This window comes from Saccostrea echinata, unplaced genomic scaffold (genome assembly GCF_033153115.1).
Source record: "Saccostrea echinata isolate AGI-Se365-2 ecotype Australia unplaced genomic scaffold, CSIRO_AGI_Sech_v1 ptg000041l, whole genome shotgun sequence".
Classification (NCBI taxonomy): Eukaryota; Metazoa; Mollusca; class Bivalvia; order Ostreida; family Ostreidae; genus Saccostrea; species Saccostrea echinata.
Window position 1 is genome coordinate 2,236,791 of NW_026889790.1, and position 22,852 is coordinate 2,259,642.

The window sequence follows — 22,852 nt, forward strand, 5'->3', positions numbered from 1 at the left end:
TATTGGTTAATGAACAAGTTGTACATTTTCAATTCCTGGGGAAATTTTTTCTCGTTAATTTTACCATTATTTCCAACAGTCATTAAAATTAGTACTGGTATAAAATAACATAAAGACTTTCAAATTATCAACACAATTTAGAATTACAATAATGGAATTACAATAAGAGAATTAAGTTTTATACGGATTCCTGGACAGTCATCATTCTCCCATTTATAGAGCGACGACTATTTCCAACATGAATGTGATCTGAGAACTTACACGTGCTGAGGTGATCTTTTTGGGAAAAAAGGTAAATGTGACGTAAATTAGTTGTTTTTATTACGACTGTAAATTAGTAGTTTTTACTATGACCAAACCAGTTCATTGGTCTTTCGTGGCTTTTCTCAAAGTGTGTTATGGTGTACTAACAAGGTCATAGATATGAAAATATTTTAGCATTGCTAGACTAGCAGAAAATAAAGTGTTTAATTCTTGCCTTGGAATATGTAAGATATCCTTAAACCTCCTTCAGAAATCATGACATCATTGGCGAAGCAGTTAGAGAGGTTAGCAGTACCTCACACTCGGGCTGTATATGGCGAGGATAAAAGGAGAAAATCACTCCTGTTCGACCCAAAAGAGGCAGCGGCACTGGATAAAGAAGCTGTGTTTGCCATAGGTTTGACAATTTGTTATCATATATGATATAGTATTATCGTGGGCGGCAACTCTGATGACATATGGGGGGGACCTGAGGTGTATCCATGTTATTATTAATGAAGATTTATGAATATGTACTAACAAAATTTAGGATAAAGTGCAAAAATTAATAGAGTTTTCAAAATAATTATTTATGTATAATATATGAAGAAATTTTTAAGTAATTTGGCTATATCCACCATATTGTTAGTACACAAAGAGGAATGGGAATCAGATTGTGTAACTATTGCAAGTAAAGTTTAAAAAATTCCTGAACAGATAAAGCAGCTAAGTTCAGCTGCCCAAAACTTAAAATGCATTCAAATCACAATATTTCATATTGACTGAGGTTTGAATTCAATTTATAAACTATGTGAAAAGGACAGTCATTTCACGAAAAAAGTATTTTTATTCAGGTACAAATGGAATAGCAGAGTTACAGGCCATTGATTCAGTGTTTGACGAGTTTCAGGAGATTCTGTTTGGGGAATCCACTATGTCTTTCCAGAGGAGCATTCAAACAGCAGAAATCAATGCACAAATAGATGAAACAATTGAATCATTCCTTCAGAAGTTGTCTCCATATTGTCTGCTTAAACCAGCACAGAAAGCATTGGAGTGGTTAATCTACAGGTATATAGCTTAACATTGGTGTAGTTAATCTACCAGTATATAGCTTAACATTGGTGTAGTTAATCTACCGGTATATAGCTTAACATTGGTGTAGTTAATCTACCGGTATATAGCTTAACATTGGTGTAGTTAATCTACCAGTATATAGCTTAACATTGGTGTAGTTAATCTACCGGTATATAGCTTAACATTGGTGTAGTTAATCTACCGGTATATAGCTTAACATTGGTGTAGTTAATCTACCGGTATATAGCTTAACATTGGTGTAGTTAATCTACCGGTATATAGCTTAACATTGGTGTAGTTAATCTACCGGTATAGAGCTTAACATTGGTGTAGTTAATCTACCGGTATATAGCTTAACATTGGTGTAGTTAATCTACCGGTATATACATGAAGCTGATGAATAAGGAGTAATGAATTATCTCTTTAATAGTATTGTCTGTTGTTGAATATATAAAAGATATTGATAGAATAAAAAAATCATTCATGAAGAAATATTTAAAGGCAGAATATAGATTACATATGGAAGGATCCAGAAAGATTAGGTCCACAAATCCCCCTGTCTGATTACCTTTGGAAAGTATTCTTCATTTTCATTAGGATGAAATGTCTGAAACTGTCTTTAAAAACCATGTGAACAATTTTGTGTAATTTATAGCAATGTCCTAAATTTGGATTGCATGAGATTGTTATTTTTATAATTATGAAGATTTTGACATTTTTTTGTAGGTTTGACATTGATGTGTACAATATTGATGCCTTCATGGTTTGTCTCCTTCCGTTTCATGAAAGCAAGATATTTATACGAGCTGTACAGCTTCTGAAATTAAAATCCAGAACAGCCACAAACTGGGACTGGTTACTTCCTATTCAGGTGAACTCTATCAATGATGTTTACTAAATTCCCTATAATCGAGTATAGTGCTCAAGGCTCATAGAGTTTGGTGTAATGTTGTAAAATAAGTGCATAATATGTTGTCATTAAATTCTTTCCTTTCTCTCCAGACATCTGGTGTTCACCTACCTAGACAGACTTTGATCAATCACTGTAATTCAAATATTGGATTCCTTTCCTTTCTCTGTGATAAAATCTACAAGACAATCAAGGTGATTTATATTTATCACTTTATTTTTGATGGAAGGGTTAGACTTGAATTGATTAATTTTTAAAGTTTTTCACATTGTCATATTTATTAGCACTGAGTAAATGATGATGCATGATATAATAAAGAGAATTTTTGCTTGTTTGTGGTATATAAGTTAAGGTACATGTACATGTAAATTCTTCAGTTTTGCAGGTAATAAGATTATTCATAGACAATCTTTTGTAGCAGAGTGCATCATTAAATAGACTATTTATACTTGTACAGGGGACATTAAAGAGAGATGAAGAAGACAAATTAAGAGTTATCTTTTCCTTCTACATGTCCACGGTGGTGGGGGTGCTGGAGTTTGGTGGTGCTACGGAGAATCTGGTGTCTTCCCTGCTTCCCCACCTTAGCCGGGGTCTAAAGTCAAAGGTCACACAGTATAGAGCTGCCACCTACATGATACTAGCTCAGCTTGTCTTCAAAAGCAGTCTACAACAGGACTTGTTAAAATCCTTGCTATCTGCTCTCTTCAAGGTGTCACCAGACTTAGTATATTTACTGTTATTTAAATATTCATTTATTTGATGTTTTATTTATTAATCGTGGTAAAAGAATAAAATTTGATTTAATTGCACATTTGTTTCAATATTTCAATTTTTATTTGAAGAGGTCAATCTTGAAACTTGAACAAGAAACAATGACTTGTGCAGCACTGATTTTCCAACACCAGAGGATTAAAAGTCTTCCAGCAAGGTACTTTGAGAATTGTACTTGTAATTTACAATGTGCAATACATGAGTGATCTTTTTAATGAGTTTTTGGTACATTGTGCCTCTATTAAATGTGCTTTCCTTGATTTTGAATGCCAAATTAAAAAATTACAATTTTATTACAAATGGTGTAATTATGGATTTATTGTACATTTTCTTCAGATCTTTCAAACACATCTGTCGACAGCCAGGGTTGATAGAGAGCCTCAAAACTCTCACATCTGAAGGATATTGTGATGGACTCACCATTGCCTTTTTGGAGAGACTTGTTGTTATGGCTGTTCAACAGGACTCTGACATGAGTGCGAGTGAGAGCAGTGACTCTGAGGCGATATGGAGCACCCCCCAGTATCTGAGTATCCTCCACGACTTCCTATCTAGTGTGCCACTAAGTGAGAGTGTTGCAGACCAACTCACAAAGTAAGTATCTGACCTGAGTTCAGATTTTGATGGCTGGATGATAGAGTGAAGATGAGACTTTCTAGCCCAGTTAATCCAAAATATTTCCTCTAGCCTTTGACATTTTTATTATATCGCTTTCATAAATCAAAACAGCAGTTAAATTTTAAAGGAATTTAAAAAGTGTGGAGATGCAGAGGAAGTTAAAATCAGTTATAAGATTCTACCCCCCAAAAATTCTTTTTTTTCACAGGGAAGTCATGGAAAATTATCTTCTCTGTGCAAATAACATTATTGATGATGAAGGAGTGGAGGATCTGAGCAACAAACACAAAAAAACTGTGCAACTTCTGGAGGACAGGTAATTACAAAGACACAAGTCACATAGTGGCTAGGTAATTATGAAGGCACAAGTCACATGGTGGCCAGGTAATTATGAAGGAACAAGTCACATGGTGGCCAGGTAATTATGAAGGCATGTCACATAGTGGTCAGGTAATTACAAAGACACAAGATACATGGTGGCCAGGTAATTATGAAGGAACTAGTCACATGGTGGCCAGGTAATTATGAAGGAACAAGTCACATGGTGGCCAGGTAATTATGAAGGAACTAGTCACATGGTGACCAGGTAATTATGAAGGAACAAGTCACATGGTGGCCAGGTAATTGTATAGATAGATACAAAGCAAATCATGTGGTGATTTTTAACAGGTACCCAGACTCATTAGACGGGCTGTACAAAGTTATTTGTTGATTTTTAACAGGTACCCAGTGTCGTTAGACAGGGCTGTACAAAGTTTATTCTTGATTTTTAACAGGTACCAATTGTCATTAAACAGGGTTGTACAGAGTTTATTGATGATTTTTAACAGGTGCCCAACCTGGTTAGACAGGGCAGTACAAATTTTATTGTTGATTTTTTTACAAGTACCCGGCCTCGTTAGACAGGGCTGTACAGAGTTTATTGTTGATTTTTAACAGGTACCCGGCCTCGTTTGACAGGGCTGTACAAAGTTTATTGTTGACTTTTAACAGGTACCCGGCCTCGTTTGACAGGGCAGTACAAAGTTTATTGTTGATTTTTAACAGGTACCCGGCCTCGTTGGACAGGGCTGTACAAAGTTTATTGTTGATTTTTAACAGGTATCCGGCCTCATTAGACAGGGCTGTACAAAGTTTATTAGAGGGAGAGGAGGATGAGAAAGTAAAGAAGGTGATCCAGGATTTCCTGAACCTCTCCGTACTGTCTCTGAGGCACCAGCATCTGTCAGACATTGAAGGCAGTCTCTCTCTGTCCATTAATCATAGAACACCATCTGTCCGTGTCAATGCTGTACAATATCTACTGAAAAACACAGACAAGGTAAGGGAGATTACTCTGTATAGTAAAGAAATAATATTGAATGCTCAGTATACAAAAGTATTTAATTGTAAGAACCTTTTATAACACAGAGTTTATCTGAAAGTACTCAATATACAATTAGGTGTTCTTTATGTACATGCACCAAGGGAGTAAATAATTTTTAAATTTGTGTTTGTGATCTCATCAGAATATTTAAGAAATAAGCATATGAAATGCTATTTTTACTAAATCTAGCACAAGAAAAAAGCAAAATGTATAAAGGATCTTTAGAGGTTTTTTGTTACTTTTAGTGTGACTGTGAGTATGTATCGGAGGTGTTATCAGCAAGACTTGCTGATGACTCACTTGAAGTTGTGGACGCAGTTCTTGAAGCAGGACAGGTCAGTGAAAGCCAATATAACTACATATGTGTTCATTTACTGTAAAAAATTATTGTTTGATTTTTAAGAAAATCTTAATTTCAATTGTGCATTGAAAACAAAAATACACATATTTCCTAAGTAATATAGTCTTTCACCAAAGTTTGTTAACTAAAAATTGATGAATGTTTTCCTCTTTCAGTCCTTGTGGAGCATGTTAAGTGACACCACTCATCTATGTCACTTGCTAGGTAATATTGTCCTAAGATGTCAGCCCTGGTCAGCCATTGGTAAGAAGGCCCTACAGATTCTGTGTAGCTGTGAACCAAAACATCATTCTTCAGTCATTCTTCATCTATTTCCACGCTTACTGATCTGCACTTCTGATGACCTTGACTTTCTGAAAGATCTGTGTGACACAGTCCTTGCCAAAAGTAACACCATGATCAAATCAATAGCTCAGAAGTTGAAGAAGAAAGCAGCGGGCAAGAAGAAACAGTCAGCGGAGGATTTGGCCGAGCTCTCTGTAGAGGTGACAGAATGGATAGCTGCTGCTGTGATTAAGATGCCGGACTGTGACGATTTTCTAACCAAGTTACGGGAGGGGGATGACAGTGCTCGATATAAATGTCATCTGGCACTGTTCCTCAACTCAATCATCCCACTGATGTCTGAACAGAAAAACCAGATCCACTGGTGTGGTAAACAGCTCAAACTTCTTCACCAGCTACGACCTCAAGGTCAGCCAAGAATAGACTGGGAGGAGGTCATCACCATGGTAACAGACACTTGTCAAACTCTTATGGCCAGTCAGATACAGGGAAACTCCATAAGCCTTTATCTGCTTTTCAGCTTTATAAAATTGGTTCCTTCAGTCAAAATTGGTGAGTTCCAAAAACTAGACCTAGTTAATTATCATTTTTTTGTTTATCAGCAGATAATTAGATACTTAATATATTTAGATTTTGAATTTACAGTTGAACATACAGGTCTTAAGATAAATATCCTATACTCTACCACAGATGCTGAGTTTTGGGACTTTGATGATGAAGCTCTGACCTTGTCTGTGAGGCTGTTTGATTACCTCCTCCTTCTGTCCAGTAACTCCCCCTGTAGACAGGCTTACAGGAAGCTGGTCACTCAGTTCTTACAGGTAACTCCCCCTGTAGACAGGCTTACAGGAAGCTGGTCACTCAGTTCTTACAAGTAACTCCCCCTGTAGACAAGCTTACAGGAAGCTGGTTACTCAGTTCTTACAGGTAACTCCCCCTGTAGACAAGCTTACAGGACGCTGGTCACTCAGTTCTTACAGGAAGCTGGTCACTCAGTTCTTACAGGAAGCTGGTCACTCAGTTCTTACAGGTAACTCCCCCTGTAGACAAGCTTACAGGAAGTTGGTCACTCAGTTCTTACAGGTACCCCCCCTCCCCCCCCCCCCCTGTAGACAGGCTTAGAGGAAGCTGGTCACTCAGTTCTTACAGGTAACTCCCCCCTGTAAACAATCTTACAGGAAGTTGGTCACTCGGTTCTTACAGGTAACCCCCCCCCCCCCCCTGTAGACAGGCTTACAGGAAGCTGGTCACTCAGTACTTACAGGTAACTCCCCCTGTAGACAGGCTTACAGGAAGCTGGTCACTTAGTTCTTACAGGTACCATAGCAATCACCAGCAGAGCTAGTGCCTTTTTTCCTCAGCACTAAAACAATATTCTGATCATATAATAATACAAGTACATAAAGTAAGCTAAAGAAACACTGAAAATAGAGACCTAGTGCAATTAGCTGTGTGTATTTATACCTTGTGTTTGACTTCCAGCATCTACCTGACAGCAATGCCAAACTGAAATTTCTTGGACTTTTGTGGACACAGCATTGTAATGACCTCAGTGAAAGGTCAGGGGTTAAGACCAGTCTACAGATTCAAGCTCTTCTGATTGGAAAACAGCTTCTGCAGCAAAGTGGAAATATCAAGATTGCAGATGCAGGTGGGAATTGAAAGGATATATATATATATATATATATATATATATATATATATATATATATATATATATATATATATATATATATATATATATAAAAAGCACTAAAAAACAACAACACTGTATATCCGAAGTGTCGGATCTACTAAGTAGATACAAGGTCACGGATGGAAATTTATATAAAGCACTAAAAATGACCAACGACACGAACAATAATAATTGTCAAATTTTGACAATTATTATTGTTCGTGTCGTTGGTCATTTTTAGTGCTTTATATATATATATATATATATATATATATATAGATATAGATATGGAATTGATATGAAATAAACACCCTTTATATACACATTTTTTATTCATGTTTGAATAAGTTTCCTCTTGTTATTTTTCAGTGATTGTAGATCTGGTTTTGGCCTTGACCAGTCCATTTGTGGGAATTCGCCAGACATCAATGGAATGTTTGAAGCTTCTCAATGACAAGAGTAATCTTGGTCGTGGGGCATTCACGCCACTAGTTAACCACATCCTGCAGTGTGAGGTTGAGATTGATGCGGACCAGGACTATCTAAAACAGGTGAGCTTTACAGACTATACAGGCACAGAGCATTTCTCTTCAGACAATATACCTGATAAAGTACAATTTCAATATTAGATATAAATGCATCATATAAAGAATTTGATCAATGTTACTCTATCATGAGATTTAAAAGAACATGTACTGATACGCAAGTAGATTCTTTTTTATAAGGATTTGTCTGAGTGTTAGATTTTCTTTGTCCAGGCTGTGGGGTCCGTTATGGACAATGAACCAAGAAAGAATAGGAGGAGATCTCATTCCGGTAAGAAGATGGACAGTAGTCTGGTCAGTGTTGTTGTGGACATTATACAGAACTCAGATACACCACACTGTGTCAGGAACAGTCTACTTCAGATCACAGCATTACACAACAACAAAGTAAGTACTACTCTTATAGATCATCTGTATAACTTCAGGTTATTATGTTCCCCAAACGAAGTTGGGGAACATATTGTTTTTACTCTGTTTCTTATTAAGGTCTTCCGTTTTCACGGAAGACCTTATAGTGATTCTACTGTTTCTTATTATTATTATTATTATTATTATTATTATTTTTTTTTTGACCAAATTTTGTGCAGGCGTTTTCTCGAAAACTATTCATTGGTTCTCCGTGAAACTTTCAGAAAAAATTGGTCATTGTATGAACTTGTTTCATCACAAGAAAAATTTGGAAAATTCCATTTTGGTTCCAAGTTACGGGCAATTTCCTGATTTTAAAATGAGATTTTGTCGCCCCTTTTTTTCAAGAATGGCTAAAGATATGAACTGGAGACTTATTGGAGAGCATAGAACGTGATTTCTAAATTTGCAGAATCGCATTTTCGTTCGTCGTCGGCACTTCCGGTCGTTTACGGAAGTGATCAAAGATATCGTAAAATTTCAACTTTCTTTTTTTAAATCAATACTTACATCACATTATTGCACCTCTTTTGTAGTTTCGAAATATGTTGGTCCCACCGGAAACAAAAACGTCAACTTCCGGTTATAAGAGAAAAACTACATAATTTGAGTATTTTTCTTTCCCATTAATATCCTTTGTAGATAAAGTATTTGAAATGAATTTTAAATATGTTATTTAGACTGCAAATATCTAGAGTGATGTCAAATATCTTTGAAAAATTCACTTCCGGTCGCGTGATTTCCTGTCCTCAAAATGAAAAGTTGTCTGAGCAAGATCTCAGAAACGGTGAGAGATTAAGACACCAAACTTATATGAGCAACAGAGCTTAAGATATAGGCAAAAACATTTGGGTTCAGAGCGTCAGCCGTCACTTCCGGCCTTCACAGGAAGTGATCAAAGAAATCGAAAATTTTAACTTCTTTTTTTTTAATTAAAAATTGCATCACTTTATTGCATCTTTTTCGCAGATTCGAAAGATGTTGGTCCCACCGGAAACAAAAACGACAACTTCCGGTTATAAGAGAAGAACTACATAATTTGAGTATTTTACTTTTCCATCAATATTTTTTTTTCTAGATAAAGTATTTGAAATGAATTTTAAATATGTCATTCAGACTGCAAATGTCTAGAGTAACCTCAAATATCTTTCAAAAATTCACTTCCGCTCGCGTGTTTTCCTGTCCTCAAAATGAGTTGTCTGAGCGAGATCTCAAAAACATGTGAAAGATTAAAACACCAAACTTTTATGAGTGATAGACCTTGAGGAGTAAGCGAAACCATTTGGGTTAAACGCGTCAGTCGTCACTTCCGCTTGTCACGGGAAGTGATCAAAGAAATCAAAATTTTATCTTTTCTTTTTTAAATCAAAACTTGCATCACATTATTTCATCTCTTTCGCTGTTTTGAAATATGTTAGATTCCACCGGAAACAAAAACGTCAACTTCCGGTTTTATGAGATAAACTACGTTATTTTTATATTTAACTTTCTCATAAATATTGATTATCGATAAAGTACTTGAAATGATTTGATATACATTGTAAATACTGCAGATATCCAGAGAAAAGTCAGAGACTTTTTTAAATTCACTTTCGGTCGCGTGTTTTGCTGTCCTCAAAATTAGAATTTGTTCTCACAATATTGCTCGGCAACAGTAAACAACTGAAGTCTAAAACTTTCAGGACTAATAGTCAGTCATCAGTTTATTTGAATCGTGAGAAAATCTTGTATCGCTGTTTCTTCCGGTTGTGACGGGAAGTGGTGCAAAAAAGTGACTGGTTAATGGTTAGCACGTTGGATTTTCACGCTGACGACCAGGGTTAATTCTCTAGAGTGTCTGAATTTCTTTTATCACTTTTTCAGCTTGAATTTTCGTTTTTATTTTCAGAATCTAACGGAAGACCTCTCATTGCTCGCAATGAGTTTCTAGTTATTAAGGTCTTCCGTCTTCACGGAAGACCTTATAGTGATTCTACTGTTTCTTATTATTATTATTATTATTATTATTATTATTATTCTTATTTTTTAGACAAATTTTGTGCACGCAATATCTCGAGAACTATTCAGTGGTTTTTCATCAAACTTTCAGGGATAATGCGCTTTAAGATGCCATTGTTACATTTGAAAGAATTTTGGAGAAATTCGCTTCCGGTTCCAAGTTATGGACATTTTTCTGATTTTGAAATGAAATTTTATCCGCGCGAGATCTAAAGAACGGCTAAAGATATGAACTGGAGACTTGTTGGAGAGCATAGAACATGACTTTAAGATATGCGGGTTTGCCTTTTCGTGCGTCGGGAATACTTCCGGTCGCTACCGGAAGCGAATTTAAAAAGTCCATTTTTTTTCATTTTTTTAGTTTTTCAATATTTTTGTTTGATTTTAATAGGGTTAATAGTGACTCTTATTGTAATGCTTAATATATAATTTGTTTTTAAAATTGTCTACCGGAATACATTTTAAAAATAGATTTTTTAGACAAATCTTGTGCACGCAATATCTGGAGAACTATTCAATGGTTTTTCATCAAACTTTCAGGGATAATGCGCTATAAAATGCCATTGTTACATTTGAAAGAATTTTGGAGAAATTCGCTTCCGGTTCCAAGTTATGGACATTTTCTGATTTTGAAATGAAATTTTATCCTCGCGAGATCTAAAGAACGGCTAAAGATATGAATTGGAGAATTGTTGGAGACCATAGAACATGACTTCTAGATGTGCGGGTTTGCCTTTTCGTGCGTCGTGGGTACTTCCAGTCGCTAACGGAAGCGAATTAAAAAATTCATTTTTTTTCAACTTTTACGTTTTTCAATATTTTTCTTTGATTTTAGTAGGGTTATATTCCTTTATAGATGCAAGTTACCGAACATAAAAGGTATCAGATTCCTTGAGCGTCATATGGCGAGACGTGTTTTGTTGCAAAACATTCAAGTCTTTTCATTAATGTGTTACTAACTGGAATAGTCCACTTTGGGGGTAAAGAGGAAAATAAAATGTGTAAGAAAACTTAGCGCTGCCTTTATGTTACTTGCCCATATATTATGATATGTTATATGTACAGTGTGATAAATAAACATTCTTAGGCTCGAAAATCAGGCTATGGCAACATATTTTTTTCTTTTAATTTCATTGAAGCTATCACGTACACTTATTCAATTGAAGACACATTTCAAAGAAAAGGTGCCAAGATTTACTCGTGACGTTTGGCGCGAAATAATGTATCTTGACCCGCCTTTCACAAATGGTCTGATGCAGTAGTGTAGAAGTACAGAAAAAGACTACATGGACATGTCTGTATTTGGAATTGCATAGAATAGAAAGTTGAATGCATAAAGAATAAAGGAAGTAAACACAATAGTTTTTTTTTAGTTTTTATCAGTAACAGATTATTTTCTCTGCTATCAGTTATTGTTAAAACTCAAGTAACAAATCCGATGTAAATCTACTAGCACTTGCACAAAATTTAGCTGGCTAGTTTTCATCCTATAATTCCGCACTATAAGAAAACAAAATTAACCTGCCTGACACTCGTTACTTCAGGGAATGAGTGCAAGGTAAACATCAATGATGGCTGGTACATTGCGCTAGTGTAGTGGTTTCAATATTAAAGAACAAGGTTCACTTCGGGCCTTTTTTGGCCCTGTGAATTTCAGAAAAACTGAAACTGCTTGGTTTTAGTTGACAATGCGTTAAATATTATTTGGACTTTTGATGACTGCGTATCTATCAAAAATGACGTAATTTTCTGGCTAGCCTATGCAATAAGACGTCATGAAATGCGTCATTTTCCTTGTATCCTGAAAATTCCTACAAAACAGCTAACTTTTAAAGCTATTTTTCGATATTTAATATAGAGCGTAACCTTTTATCTTAAATGTGCAACTATTAAATGATAGAACTATTTCTGAGGATTACAAAACCTGTTTTATTTTTTAGATCAGAGGATGCGCTCATTTCTTTTTTTTTAAACTAAAACTTGCATCACTTTACTGCATCTCTTTCGCTGTTTTGAAATATGTTAGATTCCACCGGAAATAAAACGTCAAATTCCGGTCTATTGCTCGGCAACAGTAAACGACTGAAGTCTAAAATTTTCAGGACTGATAGTCAGTCATCAGTTGATTTGAATCGTGAGAAAATCTTGTATCGCCGTTATTTCCGGTCGTGACAGGTAGTGATGCAAAAAAGGGAATGGTTAATGGTAAGCACGTTGGATTTTCAGGCTGACGACCAGGGTTAAATCTTCAGAGTGTCTGAATTTCTTTTATCACTTTTTCAGCTTGAGTTTTCTTTTATTCAGAATCGGACGGAAGACCTCTCATTGCTCACAATGAGTTTCTAGTTATTATTATTTTTCTTCTTCTTCTTCTTCCTGGGTACTTTTTTGTCCGTGAATGATCTCGTCAACTACTCATCCGATTGAGGTGAAACCTTTTTAGGGTTAATAGGCATGTTATGTAGATATGCGGAATCAAGGTCATTTTGCGCGCACGTGCATGCACGTGCGTGCACGTGCAATGCGTAAAATGACCAATATACTTGATATAGCTGTAACTTATATATTTTTTGATGAAATGCTTTGATACTCAGAATATAAGGATGTATTAAAAGTGTAAACAAGATGACATGGTCAACATGCACATGCATGCACGTGTGCGCACGCGCAAAGCGTAAAATGACAAATATACTTGATATACTCGTAACTTTTATACTTTTTGATGAAATGCTTTGATACTCAAAATATTTATATATATTAAAAGTGTAGACAAGATGACATGGTCATCATGCACATGCATGCATATGCATGCACGTGCGCGCGCGTGCAATGTGTTAAATGACCAATATACTTAATATAGCCGTAATTTTTATATTTTTTTATGAAAAGCTTTGATATTAAGAATGTACAGATATATTAAAAGTGTAGACAAGATGATGTGGACATCATGCTCATGAATGCACATGTGCTCGCGTGCAATGTGTTAAATGACCAATATACTTAATATAGCCATAACTTTTATATTTTTTTATGAAAAGCTTTGATACTAAGAATAAACAGACATATTATAAGTATAGACAAAATGGCATGGTCATTATGAACATGCATGCAGGTGCGCATGCTTGCAATGCTAAGATGACCAATATACTTGATATAGCCGGACTTATTTATTTTTTGATGAAACGTTTTGATACTGAGAATATAAAGATGCATTTATAGTATAGATGAGATGACATGGTCATCCTGCACATGCATGCACGTGCGCACGCGTGAAATGCAAAAAACAATCAATATACTTCATTGCCTTATTTAATGAAGCTTACAGGAAATAAGACACCAAAAGGGTGTTGGGGAGCGTTTGGGGAACATCTGTAACGGTCCCCGTTACAATTACAACTAGTTATTATTATTATTATTATTTTTCTTCCTGGGTACTTTTTTGTCCGTGAGTGATCTCCGAAACTACACATCCGATTGAGGTGAAACCTTTTTAGGGTTACTAGGCATGTTATGTAGATTTGCGGAACGAAGGTCATTTTGCGCGCACGCGCATGCATGTGCGTGCGCGTGCAATGCGTAAAATGACAAATATACTTGATATAGCTGTAACTTTTATATTTTTTGATAAAATGCTTTGATACTCAGAATATAAGGATATATTAAAAGTGTGAACAAGATGACATGGTCAACATGCACATGCATGCACGTGCGCGCACGCGCAAAGCGTAAAATGACCAATTTACTTGATATAGTTGTAATTTTGAAACTTTTTGATGAAATGCTTTGATACTCAAAACATTTATATGTATTTAAAGTGTAGACAAGACGACATGACCATCATGCACATGCATGCATATGCATGCGCGCGCGTGCAATGTGTTAAATGACCAATTTACTTAATATAGCCGTACTTTTTATATTTTTTGATGAAAAGCTTTGATATTAAGAATATACAGATATATTAAAAGTGTAGACAAGATGATGTGGCCATCATGCACATGCGCGCGCGTGCAATGTGTTTAATGACCAATATACTTAATATAGCCATAACTTTTATATTTTTTGATGAAAAGCTTTGATACTAAGAATGAACAGACATATTATAAGTGTAGACAAAATGGCATGGTCATTATGAACATGCATACAGGTGCGCGTGCGCGCAATGCTAAGATGACCAATATACTTGATATAGCCGGAACTTATATATTTTTTGATGAAATGTTTTGATACTGAGAATATAAAGATGCATTTATAGTATAGACGGAATTACATGGTCAACCTGCACATGCATGCATGCACGTGCGCGCGCGTGAAATGCGTTAAATGACCAATATACTTAATTGCCTTATTTAATGAAGCTTACAGGAAATGACACCAAAAGGGAGTTGGGGAGCGTTTGGGGAACATCTGTAACGGTCCCCGTTACAATTAATACTAGTTTATTTTGGTACAACTTTAGTGATGAATTTCTGGAGATGTACATGTACATCATACTCCTATCTACATTCCATCAGAATATAAATGAAACTTGGTGCTCAGTATCACTATATCTGTTCATCACTTGAGTGTTTAATTTTGATTGTTTTCCTTGTCTCTCTGGAAATCTAATGTTACACTCAGTACTCCTTTATGATGGTAACATTTTATACTGATTATTCTCACTGTGTTGTAGAGTTTTCTTTGTGACCTTCTACCGACCTTGAGGTCACTGTTATCCATCTGTCATGGTGACAGTCCGCCAGCGCTGGCTGTAGACTCCTGTGGGTTACTGATTGAGAGGTTCACCCCTGACACCTGTTCCACATTGGACTCACACCCTGAGGCTCTGAACTTAGTCCTGGAAATGTTAGCTAGCCCAGTCAAGGGGATACAGGAACATATGATCTCACAGGTCTTACAAAATGATATTTCTGCTTTATAGGCCACAATCAATGGACATGTGTAATGTACAGTGTATAACTGTAATATTTCAGAACTCAAAAAACTTTTTCCTTATGTGAGAGGTTTAATTTCTGTAACTGCAGAATGTTGTCAGAACAAGTTTGTTTCAATTTACTCAAAATCAAACTATCAAATGAATATTTCTCTTGGTCCTTGACAGTTGACAGGAGAATTTTATAACAAACTGACATCAGGAACACAGCAGCAGATTCTGTCCTGTTTGTTTGATGTCTGGGTGAAAGCCCCGGGTCCAGGTGCAGTCAAAGTGATCAAAAAGACACTGAAACATGTAAGTCATGCAGAAATAAAGCTGTAAGCCTCCAGATACCTATATCATACATGTTGTAAGTCACAATCATGTAAGTCATGCAGAAATAAAGCTGTAGGCTCCCAAACACCCAAATCATAAATGTTGTAAGTCTCACACATGTACATGTAAATCACACACATGTAAATCACACACATGTAACTTGCACAGGCTTAAATGAAACATATAGGTTAAAAAGCCACATTCAAAGTGATCAGACAAACATTGAAATGCATAAGTCTTTGAAACTTAATAAAGTAAGACACACAGAATTAGAGCTATGTCTCACAGGCGGATTATGTTAATCAAACATTTAAGTTTATAAAAAACTAAATTTGTAAGTCTTAGACTTGTAACTAATAACATGTAACTCACACAGACTTAAATCTATTTTGTAAGTCACACAGACTTAAATCTAACTTGTAAGTCACACAGATATATTATAAAGAAATAAGGAACATTCAGGGAGACGAACAAAATTCTTGAAGCAATTAAACACTTTTCATTTACAGTGAACAATCAATTCAATTGCTTAACATGTACCAGTCCTGTAAACCAACTTTTATTTACATGTACATAAGGGAAATATCTGAGATTGGCAAGCAACTCCAATTTGTGGATATTTATGGTTGTTAAACATAAATAAGACTTCAAAAGGTTAATGATACAGAAAATCTCAATCTTGGATCATATTATTAGCTCTTCTGAGCCAAAGGCTCAAAGAGCTAATGCTATGGCCATTTGTGCGGTGTGCGTAAACTTTTTAGAATATGGGCCATAACTCAAGAACCCCTTGGCCAATTATTGTCAAATTTGTCACAGGGTATCCTTGGCCCAAGGGCTCCCTTTTATACTAAAACTGGGGTTGTGACCCTTTAACAAGGGGAGATAATTAGGAAAATAGAAACAAAAGTACTGGTTGCTAAAAAATCTTCTTCTCAAGAACCACTGGGCAGATTATCACCAAACTTACACAAAAGGATGAGGATATGTTGTAGATTAAAATTTGCACGGGGATTTACCCTGGGGCAAAGGGCGTGGTCTCAAGGTCACTTCAAAGTTGACCAAAAATTACATTTTATTAAAATGTTGATATTTTGCTTACTATAAGGACTAGGATCATCAAATCTTGTCAGTTGGTGCATCTAAGGACCTCATATCATGTTGACTCAAAAGTAGGTCACAGTGACCTACTTTTTAAATTTTGCGGCCATTCTTTTTCAAAATGATTTAGAGGCATATTTTGAACAATTTAAGGCCTATGATCATCAAACTTTGTCAGTTGATGCATCTTGGGTCCTCAAAGTACGTCAACTAAAAAGTAGGTCACCTTGACCTACTTTTTGAATTTTATGGCTAATCTTTTTTAAAACAATTAAGGTCATTAATTCGAATACAGGGAGGCTTAAAATCATTAAATCTTGTAAGATGATGCATTTTGGGGCCATAAAACATATTTATTTAAAAAGTAGGTCACAGTGACCTACTTTTTGAACTTTGCAGGCATTCGATTTCAAAGCGTTTTAGAGGCATAATTTGGACATTTTAAGTCCTCTGATCATAAAACTTTGTAAGTTGATGCATCTTGGGCCCTCAAAAAAGGTCAACTGAAAAGTAGGTCACCGTGACCTACTTTTCAATTTATATGACTATAATTAAATATTTCAGGTACTAATTGGCTTAGAATCATCAAACTTTGTCAGTTGATGCATCTTGGGTCTTCGGAGTAGGTCGACTAAAAAGTAGGTCACAGTGACCTACTTTTGAAAATTTATGGTGTTAATTAAATATTTCGGATACTAATTGGCTTAGAATCATCAAACTTTGTCAGTTGATGCATCTTGGGTCTTCGGAGTAGGTCGACTAAAAAGTAGGTCACAGTGACCTACTTTTGAAAATTTATGGCGATAATTAAATATTTCGGGTACTAATTGGCTTAGAATCATCAAACTTTGTCAGTTGATGCATCTTGGGTCTTCGGAGTAGGTCGACTAAAAAGTAGGTCACAGTGACCTACTTTTGAAAATTTATGGTGTTAATTAAATATTTCGGGTACTAATTGGCTTAGAATCATCAAACTTTGTCAGTTGATGCATCTTGGGTCTTCGAAGTAGGTCGACTAAAAAGTAGGTCACAGTGACCTACTTTTGAAAATTTATGGCGATAATTAAATATTTCGGGTACTAATTGGCTTAGAATCATCAAACTTTGTCAGTTGATGCATCTTGGGTCTTCAGAGTAGATCAACTAAAAAGTAGGTCACCGTGACCTATTTTTGAAAATTTATGGCTTTAATTAAATATTTCGGGTACTAATTGGCTTAGAATCATCAGACTTTGTCAGTTGATGCGTCATGGGTCTTCGGAGTAGATCGACTAAAAAGTAGGTCACCGTGACCTACTTTTGAAAATTTATGGCTTTAATTAAATATTACAGGTACTAATTGGCTTAGAATCATCAAACTTTGTCAGTTGATGCATCTTGGGTCCTTGGAGTAAAACAATTGAAAAGTAGGTCACTTTGACCTACTTATAAAATTTTATGATTATAATTTTAAAAAATATTTTAGGTATTAATTTGCTTAGAATCATCAAACTTAGTTGATGGGTCCTCAGAGAATGACAAGTGATAAGTAGGTCACCATGACCAACTCTCAGGTACTAATTGGCTTAGAATCATCTTGGGTTCTCAGAGTGTGAATTGGAATTTCAAGGGTTTATGTAAATATACAGGATACTTCGAGGCTTCAAATAGAAGTGATAGGTTGTACAGTTTATCAGAAGAGCAATTCAAGGCCCATGGGCCTCTTGTTTTTGTTTCAGACTGGTTTTTTTTTTTTTTTTTTTTTTTTTTTTTTTTTTTTTTTTTTTGGCAATTCATGAATAAAAGTTTGTTGACTATAATGCATGTACATGTAGTTGGTTAACAGTTTTTTGAGTATTGTCCAGTTTAATACAATAAAGTTTAATTCTTTATCATCTGTTAACAGTTGACCCTGGAGAGCAGCCATGTTGTAGAGGAGCTGAATAAATGTCTTCAAACATCTCCTTCTGCTTCCACCGTCAAGGAACGTAAAAAACATAGGTATCATGCACTGGATACTTTCATGAAATTATATGTACATCTATTAAAAAATATAGATTCTGATTTTCCTGTTATGAAGCAGCAAGTAAAATTTGAAATTGTTTTTCATTGTAGGAAGTCTGATGTTCATAAAGAAGAGGAAGATATTTTTGAACAATTGCCATGGCAACGAGTGGTAGTTGTCCTGGAGACAATTCAAAACAAAAAGAAAATCAGCAACTATCTCCAACTGCTGCCGACACTTTTTAAGATACTTTCAGAGTAAGTACATGTATATTGTACATATTTATGAGGAAATTAAGAGATCTTTACTAGAAGATCATGATTGATTACATTTTTGGTATAGTTGATGGATACCACTTTATGATATGAATTTATCTGATTTTGTAGGGTGTTAAATTCAGACCAGCATTCATCAGCTGAATACATCAAACAGCTTCTGTTGTCTGTGGTCGATGAAGTGTGTCAAAAAGCCATTAACCATGAATTGACACCAGGTGACCCTTCTCTACAGATTCATTGTATTGTATTATTCTGCTGTGGATTCTCAGTCTTACTGATAAATTTTCTATCTTGTACAGATTTGAAGAAGGAGACATCATTTAACATTGATCTGATTGTGAATGCCATTAGGACATCTAGTAATCCCCAGACCCATCATAAAGCCCTGCTGCTTCTGACCACCGCCTCCAAAATATTCCCAGTATGTTCACAGCCACTCTAATTTGTGCTGCATGATCACATGAAAAATCAACTCAATAAAATTGTCATATTGATAAGTAAATTCTTCTGGTATTTTCTGTGAATTCAATTTATTTCTATTTTCAGGAGGATCTTCTGCACAAGGTGATGTCAGTGTTCACCTTCATGGGAGCAAACATCATGCGTCATGATGACCAGTACAGTTTCCATGTCATCAACCGTATCTTGGAGACAGTGGTGCCAGCCTTAGTAACGGTAAAATTAACCATTCTTGATGTTAAACTTAATGCATATACTGGCATTCTTAATGCTTGGATTCATTGTCTCTCCATTTAACCTGATTTTTCTGTGGAATGAACAGAAGCTATGACAGTACAGATTTTGATTATCTGAACTTCTTAGTATTAGAATTTGTCAGTGTAATATTCTTGTGTTACCAGGCATGTGAAAAACGGGAGGCCCACACTGGAGGTCAGAGTAAGGAGGAGGTCATCACTATGGTGATGCAGGTGTTTGTGGATGCATACTCTCACATTCCCGAGCATCGCCGCCTGATGCTTTTTACCAGACTGGTAGAAATTGTGGGAGGAGACAACTTCTTGTGGAGGTGTGTCCTTCTCAAGATGACACATGAAATAACACGACCAACAACAGAAAAACTAGAAGTAAGTCAACAGTTCAGTGTCAAACCTGAAATGTATGGTATTAAATATTATACATGGATAGCTGATTATTTTCTAAATAGTTTAACTTTTGCATGTTTTTACTTCAATTTGAGGATTGCAAAAACTTAAATGCAAAATAAAATTTAAAAAATTCAAGGACTGATTCAGTATAAAAGGCTCCAAGATAAGGTAGCAAGATAACTTCACAGTTCATATTCAGAATTTAAGATGTGCCATTTTGAGTCTTATTTCACAAAATATACACTGCACTGCACAAAAAATGATTATCTGATAGTAGTTATGAATGGTCAATAAGCAAAAATTTACTCTAACAGGAAGAAGATTCTGAGATGCAGTTTGACTTGAATTTGTTGTCGCAGTTCTCCATGACAACGCAAATCAACTCCATAGCAGCCATGATATCCTACATATCAGAACTGCCAGTTGACAAACCCACAGGTAAAAATATCTTTAACTGGAGGTCTTTGAAGAGAGAGTATTTAAAGGCATTGCTCATGGCCCAGTTTATGAAATTTTTTTATGGATATGTTCTGCGTAATACAACAAAGATACAAGAAGTTCTTGCTCAATGTGTGATCAAACTGAAAGTAATTCAGAAAAAAAGTGAAGACTTGAAATATACTTGTAGAGGTCACATTGTGCACTTAAACAATCAAAAGAACCAATTGAGAAGGGAATTTTTTTTGTGTAAAAACATTAATAAATAAATGTCCCATGCTTCTTGAAGCATAACCCTGTCATTTTCAAACTGACAACAAAGGGCATCTTAAGCTTTGTCTTTACAAATATTTTTTTGAATATATATATATTTTTATAATTGGGAAACTTTACTCATTAAATAAAAAAAAAGAATCTGTTTTAGATCATTATAATTAAGCTAGATATGATCAGTGCACCTATTTTTCAAGTTTCTAAGCCCCTTCGGTACTAAATTGGGAGTGAATATGGGATTATGTTTTTTCATTCTACTATCAGAGACAACCAAAAGAAGAAAATCTGGAAAACATTCACTGGAAAAAGTTGGCATATTCCAAGTGGAGACCCACACAGCCAAACAACTGAGGCATTTCAAATTCCGGACAGTCAAGCTTCTGTTGTCTTGGTGTGTCAGCCCTACTCTTGTTCAGCAGGTAATCATTGTCATTACTGTTCATGTCAAACGAGTACATTCATATTTTCAAGTTTCAAAAAATCTCTATATTACATTCTCATGTAATGATGTTTCACATTAAAACTTTTCCATATTTTCTACTCCATATTGACAAACATTTACCATAGTCGCAAGACTGAATCGGATCTGATTTCTTTAGATGATTGATCAATATATGTATAACCCTTTTGCTTTAAATTTTTGGTGCAGATCCATTTCTAAGAACCATTAGACCAATTTTGTGAAGATGATGCATTTAGGAAATCATACTTTAAATTTTGCTTCAGATGCTGTATTTTCCAGAAAATATTATATGTACATGGAGATGATTAAAATTAGCTCATGCATCTTATATTTGAGAATTATTTGCCTTTCTTATAAAATACTGTAAGGATGCTTTTTTTTCCATGGGGTCATAATTCTGCGGATTCACTATTTCTATTTCATCCATGGTTAGAAAATTATGCAGATTTCTTGGGTCTTAGATGTACTTTAAGTACACTGTGACTGCATTTGTGAAAATTTGTGACTGTATACATAGCGTAATTTAATCCCACGCAGGAAAAAGTAAATGTATGTCTACAGTACATTGATTTAGGTAAGCTATTATCTTTGATTACCAGTGTTTAGATTTTGTCCTCTACAATAGCCAGACCACTGCAGACTTCCCGCGTCTAATGTGGAGGATCATAGGTAATCTTTCAACTGTTTCCTGCTAATTAGAGCTTTTTTTTCATTGTGTTTCAGTTGTCAACCTGTGAAGAGAATCAGATAACCTCAGGCTTCCATCACCTGGTCCAGACTATCCTGACCTACATCTGTAGTTTAATGGAGCTGAAGTTAGAAGACCAGACTCTGGCCAAGTTCTACCGAGCCCTGACCCACAAGATGTATGACCTTCTTGACAAGGTCAGGCTGCAACTTTCCTTCTTTTTTTAAAATTTAAGTAGTTAAAGTCATCTGCAATGTTTTAAAGCCAGAATTCAATCATTTCATGACTTTTTAATTGAACTCAACAAAGTTGAGGAAGCTTATGTAATACCTTCAGTGTCAGCATCACATTTTGGGGGCTGAGATTGTTTAACCAAAATATAAGTTAAGATGACTTTGTCTGGGTTTTCTGTGATTATTGATTGTTTATAAGTTGATGTGCTCCAAAATATAATAGTTTGTCTTCTCAATTTAGAATTGTATGGCTCTTTCACAAAAAATAATGCATGATTCATATTAAGCAAATTATATTTAGACTCCTAAGATTTTATTAGTTCTTACTGGAAACCTGGAGACTTTGACTTTGAATTATTGGAGTTCCATTAAATATATGTAGTTCATATGATAAGTGTTTCTAGGTCACTGGGGCTTTCGTTGGTGTTTTATGTGTGAGAATGAACATAGTTACTCATTCCAGTTAAAAGATTTATCATAAAAAATCTGGTGACAAAAGAAACAGGCAACAGTTATCACATTATATTCACAATAGCAATGGTGTAGAATTATTTGGAATGCCAGACTTTGTCATCTTTGTTTTATAGGTGGTTGGTTTACTACCAGAGAAAATGTTACTGAGGGTGATAAAGGAACTGATGGATCACTCTATCTCCAACATCCAGAGGAAGTCTATGGAACTCCTCAACAACTTCCTGCTACAGAAAGAACACTCCCAGGTAAGGAAGGTGTGGTCTATTGAAACCACATGTCAGACATAACCTTTTGATTGTACAG

The 22,852-nt window shown here is 35.4% G+C and overlaps 1 protein-coding gene across 1 annotated transcript in view; it reads left to right on the forward strand.

Moving 5' to 3' along the window:
• The first annotated feature begins 519 nt into the window (after positions 1-519).
• LOC133200730 (HEAT repeat-containing protein 1-like) overlaps positions 520-22,852 on the forward strand; it is a 30,350-nt gene continuing 8,017 nt past the window's right edge. The window contains exons 1-27 of the mRNA XM_061336509.1: positions 520-661; positions 1,098-1,314; positions 2,047-2,191; positions 2,323-2,424; positions 2,688-2,942; positions 3,076-3,161; positions 3,341-3,598; positions 3,831-3,938; positions 4,724-4,943; positions 5,234-5,323; positions 5,505-6,186; positions 6,325-6,455; positions 7,117-7,285; positions 7,679-7,860; positions 8,068-8,241; positions 14,933-15,151; positions 15,362-15,490; positions 18,498-18,592; positions 18,707-18,853; positions 18,983-19,089; positions 19,174-19,295; positions 19,421-19,549; positions 19,735-19,959; positions 20,295-20,418; positions 20,956-21,110; positions 21,878-22,039; positions 22,663-22,794. Of these exons, the coding sequence (XP_061192493.1) occupies positions 520-661; positions 1,098-1,314; positions 2,047-2,191; positions 2,323-2,424; positions 2,688-2,942; positions 3,076-3,161; positions 3,341-3,598; positions 3,831-3,938; positions 4,724-4,943; positions 5,234-5,323; positions 5,505-6,186; positions 6,325-6,455; positions 7,117-7,285; positions 7,679-7,860; positions 8,068-8,241; positions 14,933-15,151; positions 15,362-15,490; positions 18,498-18,592; positions 18,707-18,853; positions 18,983-19,089; positions 19,174-19,295; positions 19,421-19,549; positions 19,735-19,959; positions 20,295-20,418; positions 20,956-21,110; positions 21,878-22,039; positions 22,663-22,794 (4,707 nt within the window). The remainder of the gene's footprint in view (positions 662-1,097; positions 1,315-2,046; positions 2,192-2,322; positions 2,425-2,687; positions 2,943-3,075; positions 3,162-3,340; positions 3,599-3,830; positions 3,939-4,723; positions 4,944-5,233; positions 5,324-5,504; positions 6,187-6,324; positions 6,456-7,116; positions 7,286-7,678; positions 7,861-8,067; positions 8,242-14,932; positions 15,152-15,361; positions 15,491-18,497; positions 18,593-18,706; positions 18,854-18,982; positions 19,090-19,173; positions 19,296-19,420; positions 19,550-19,734; positions 19,960-20,294; positions 20,419-20,955; positions 21,111-21,877; positions 22,040-22,662; positions 22,795-22,852) is intronic.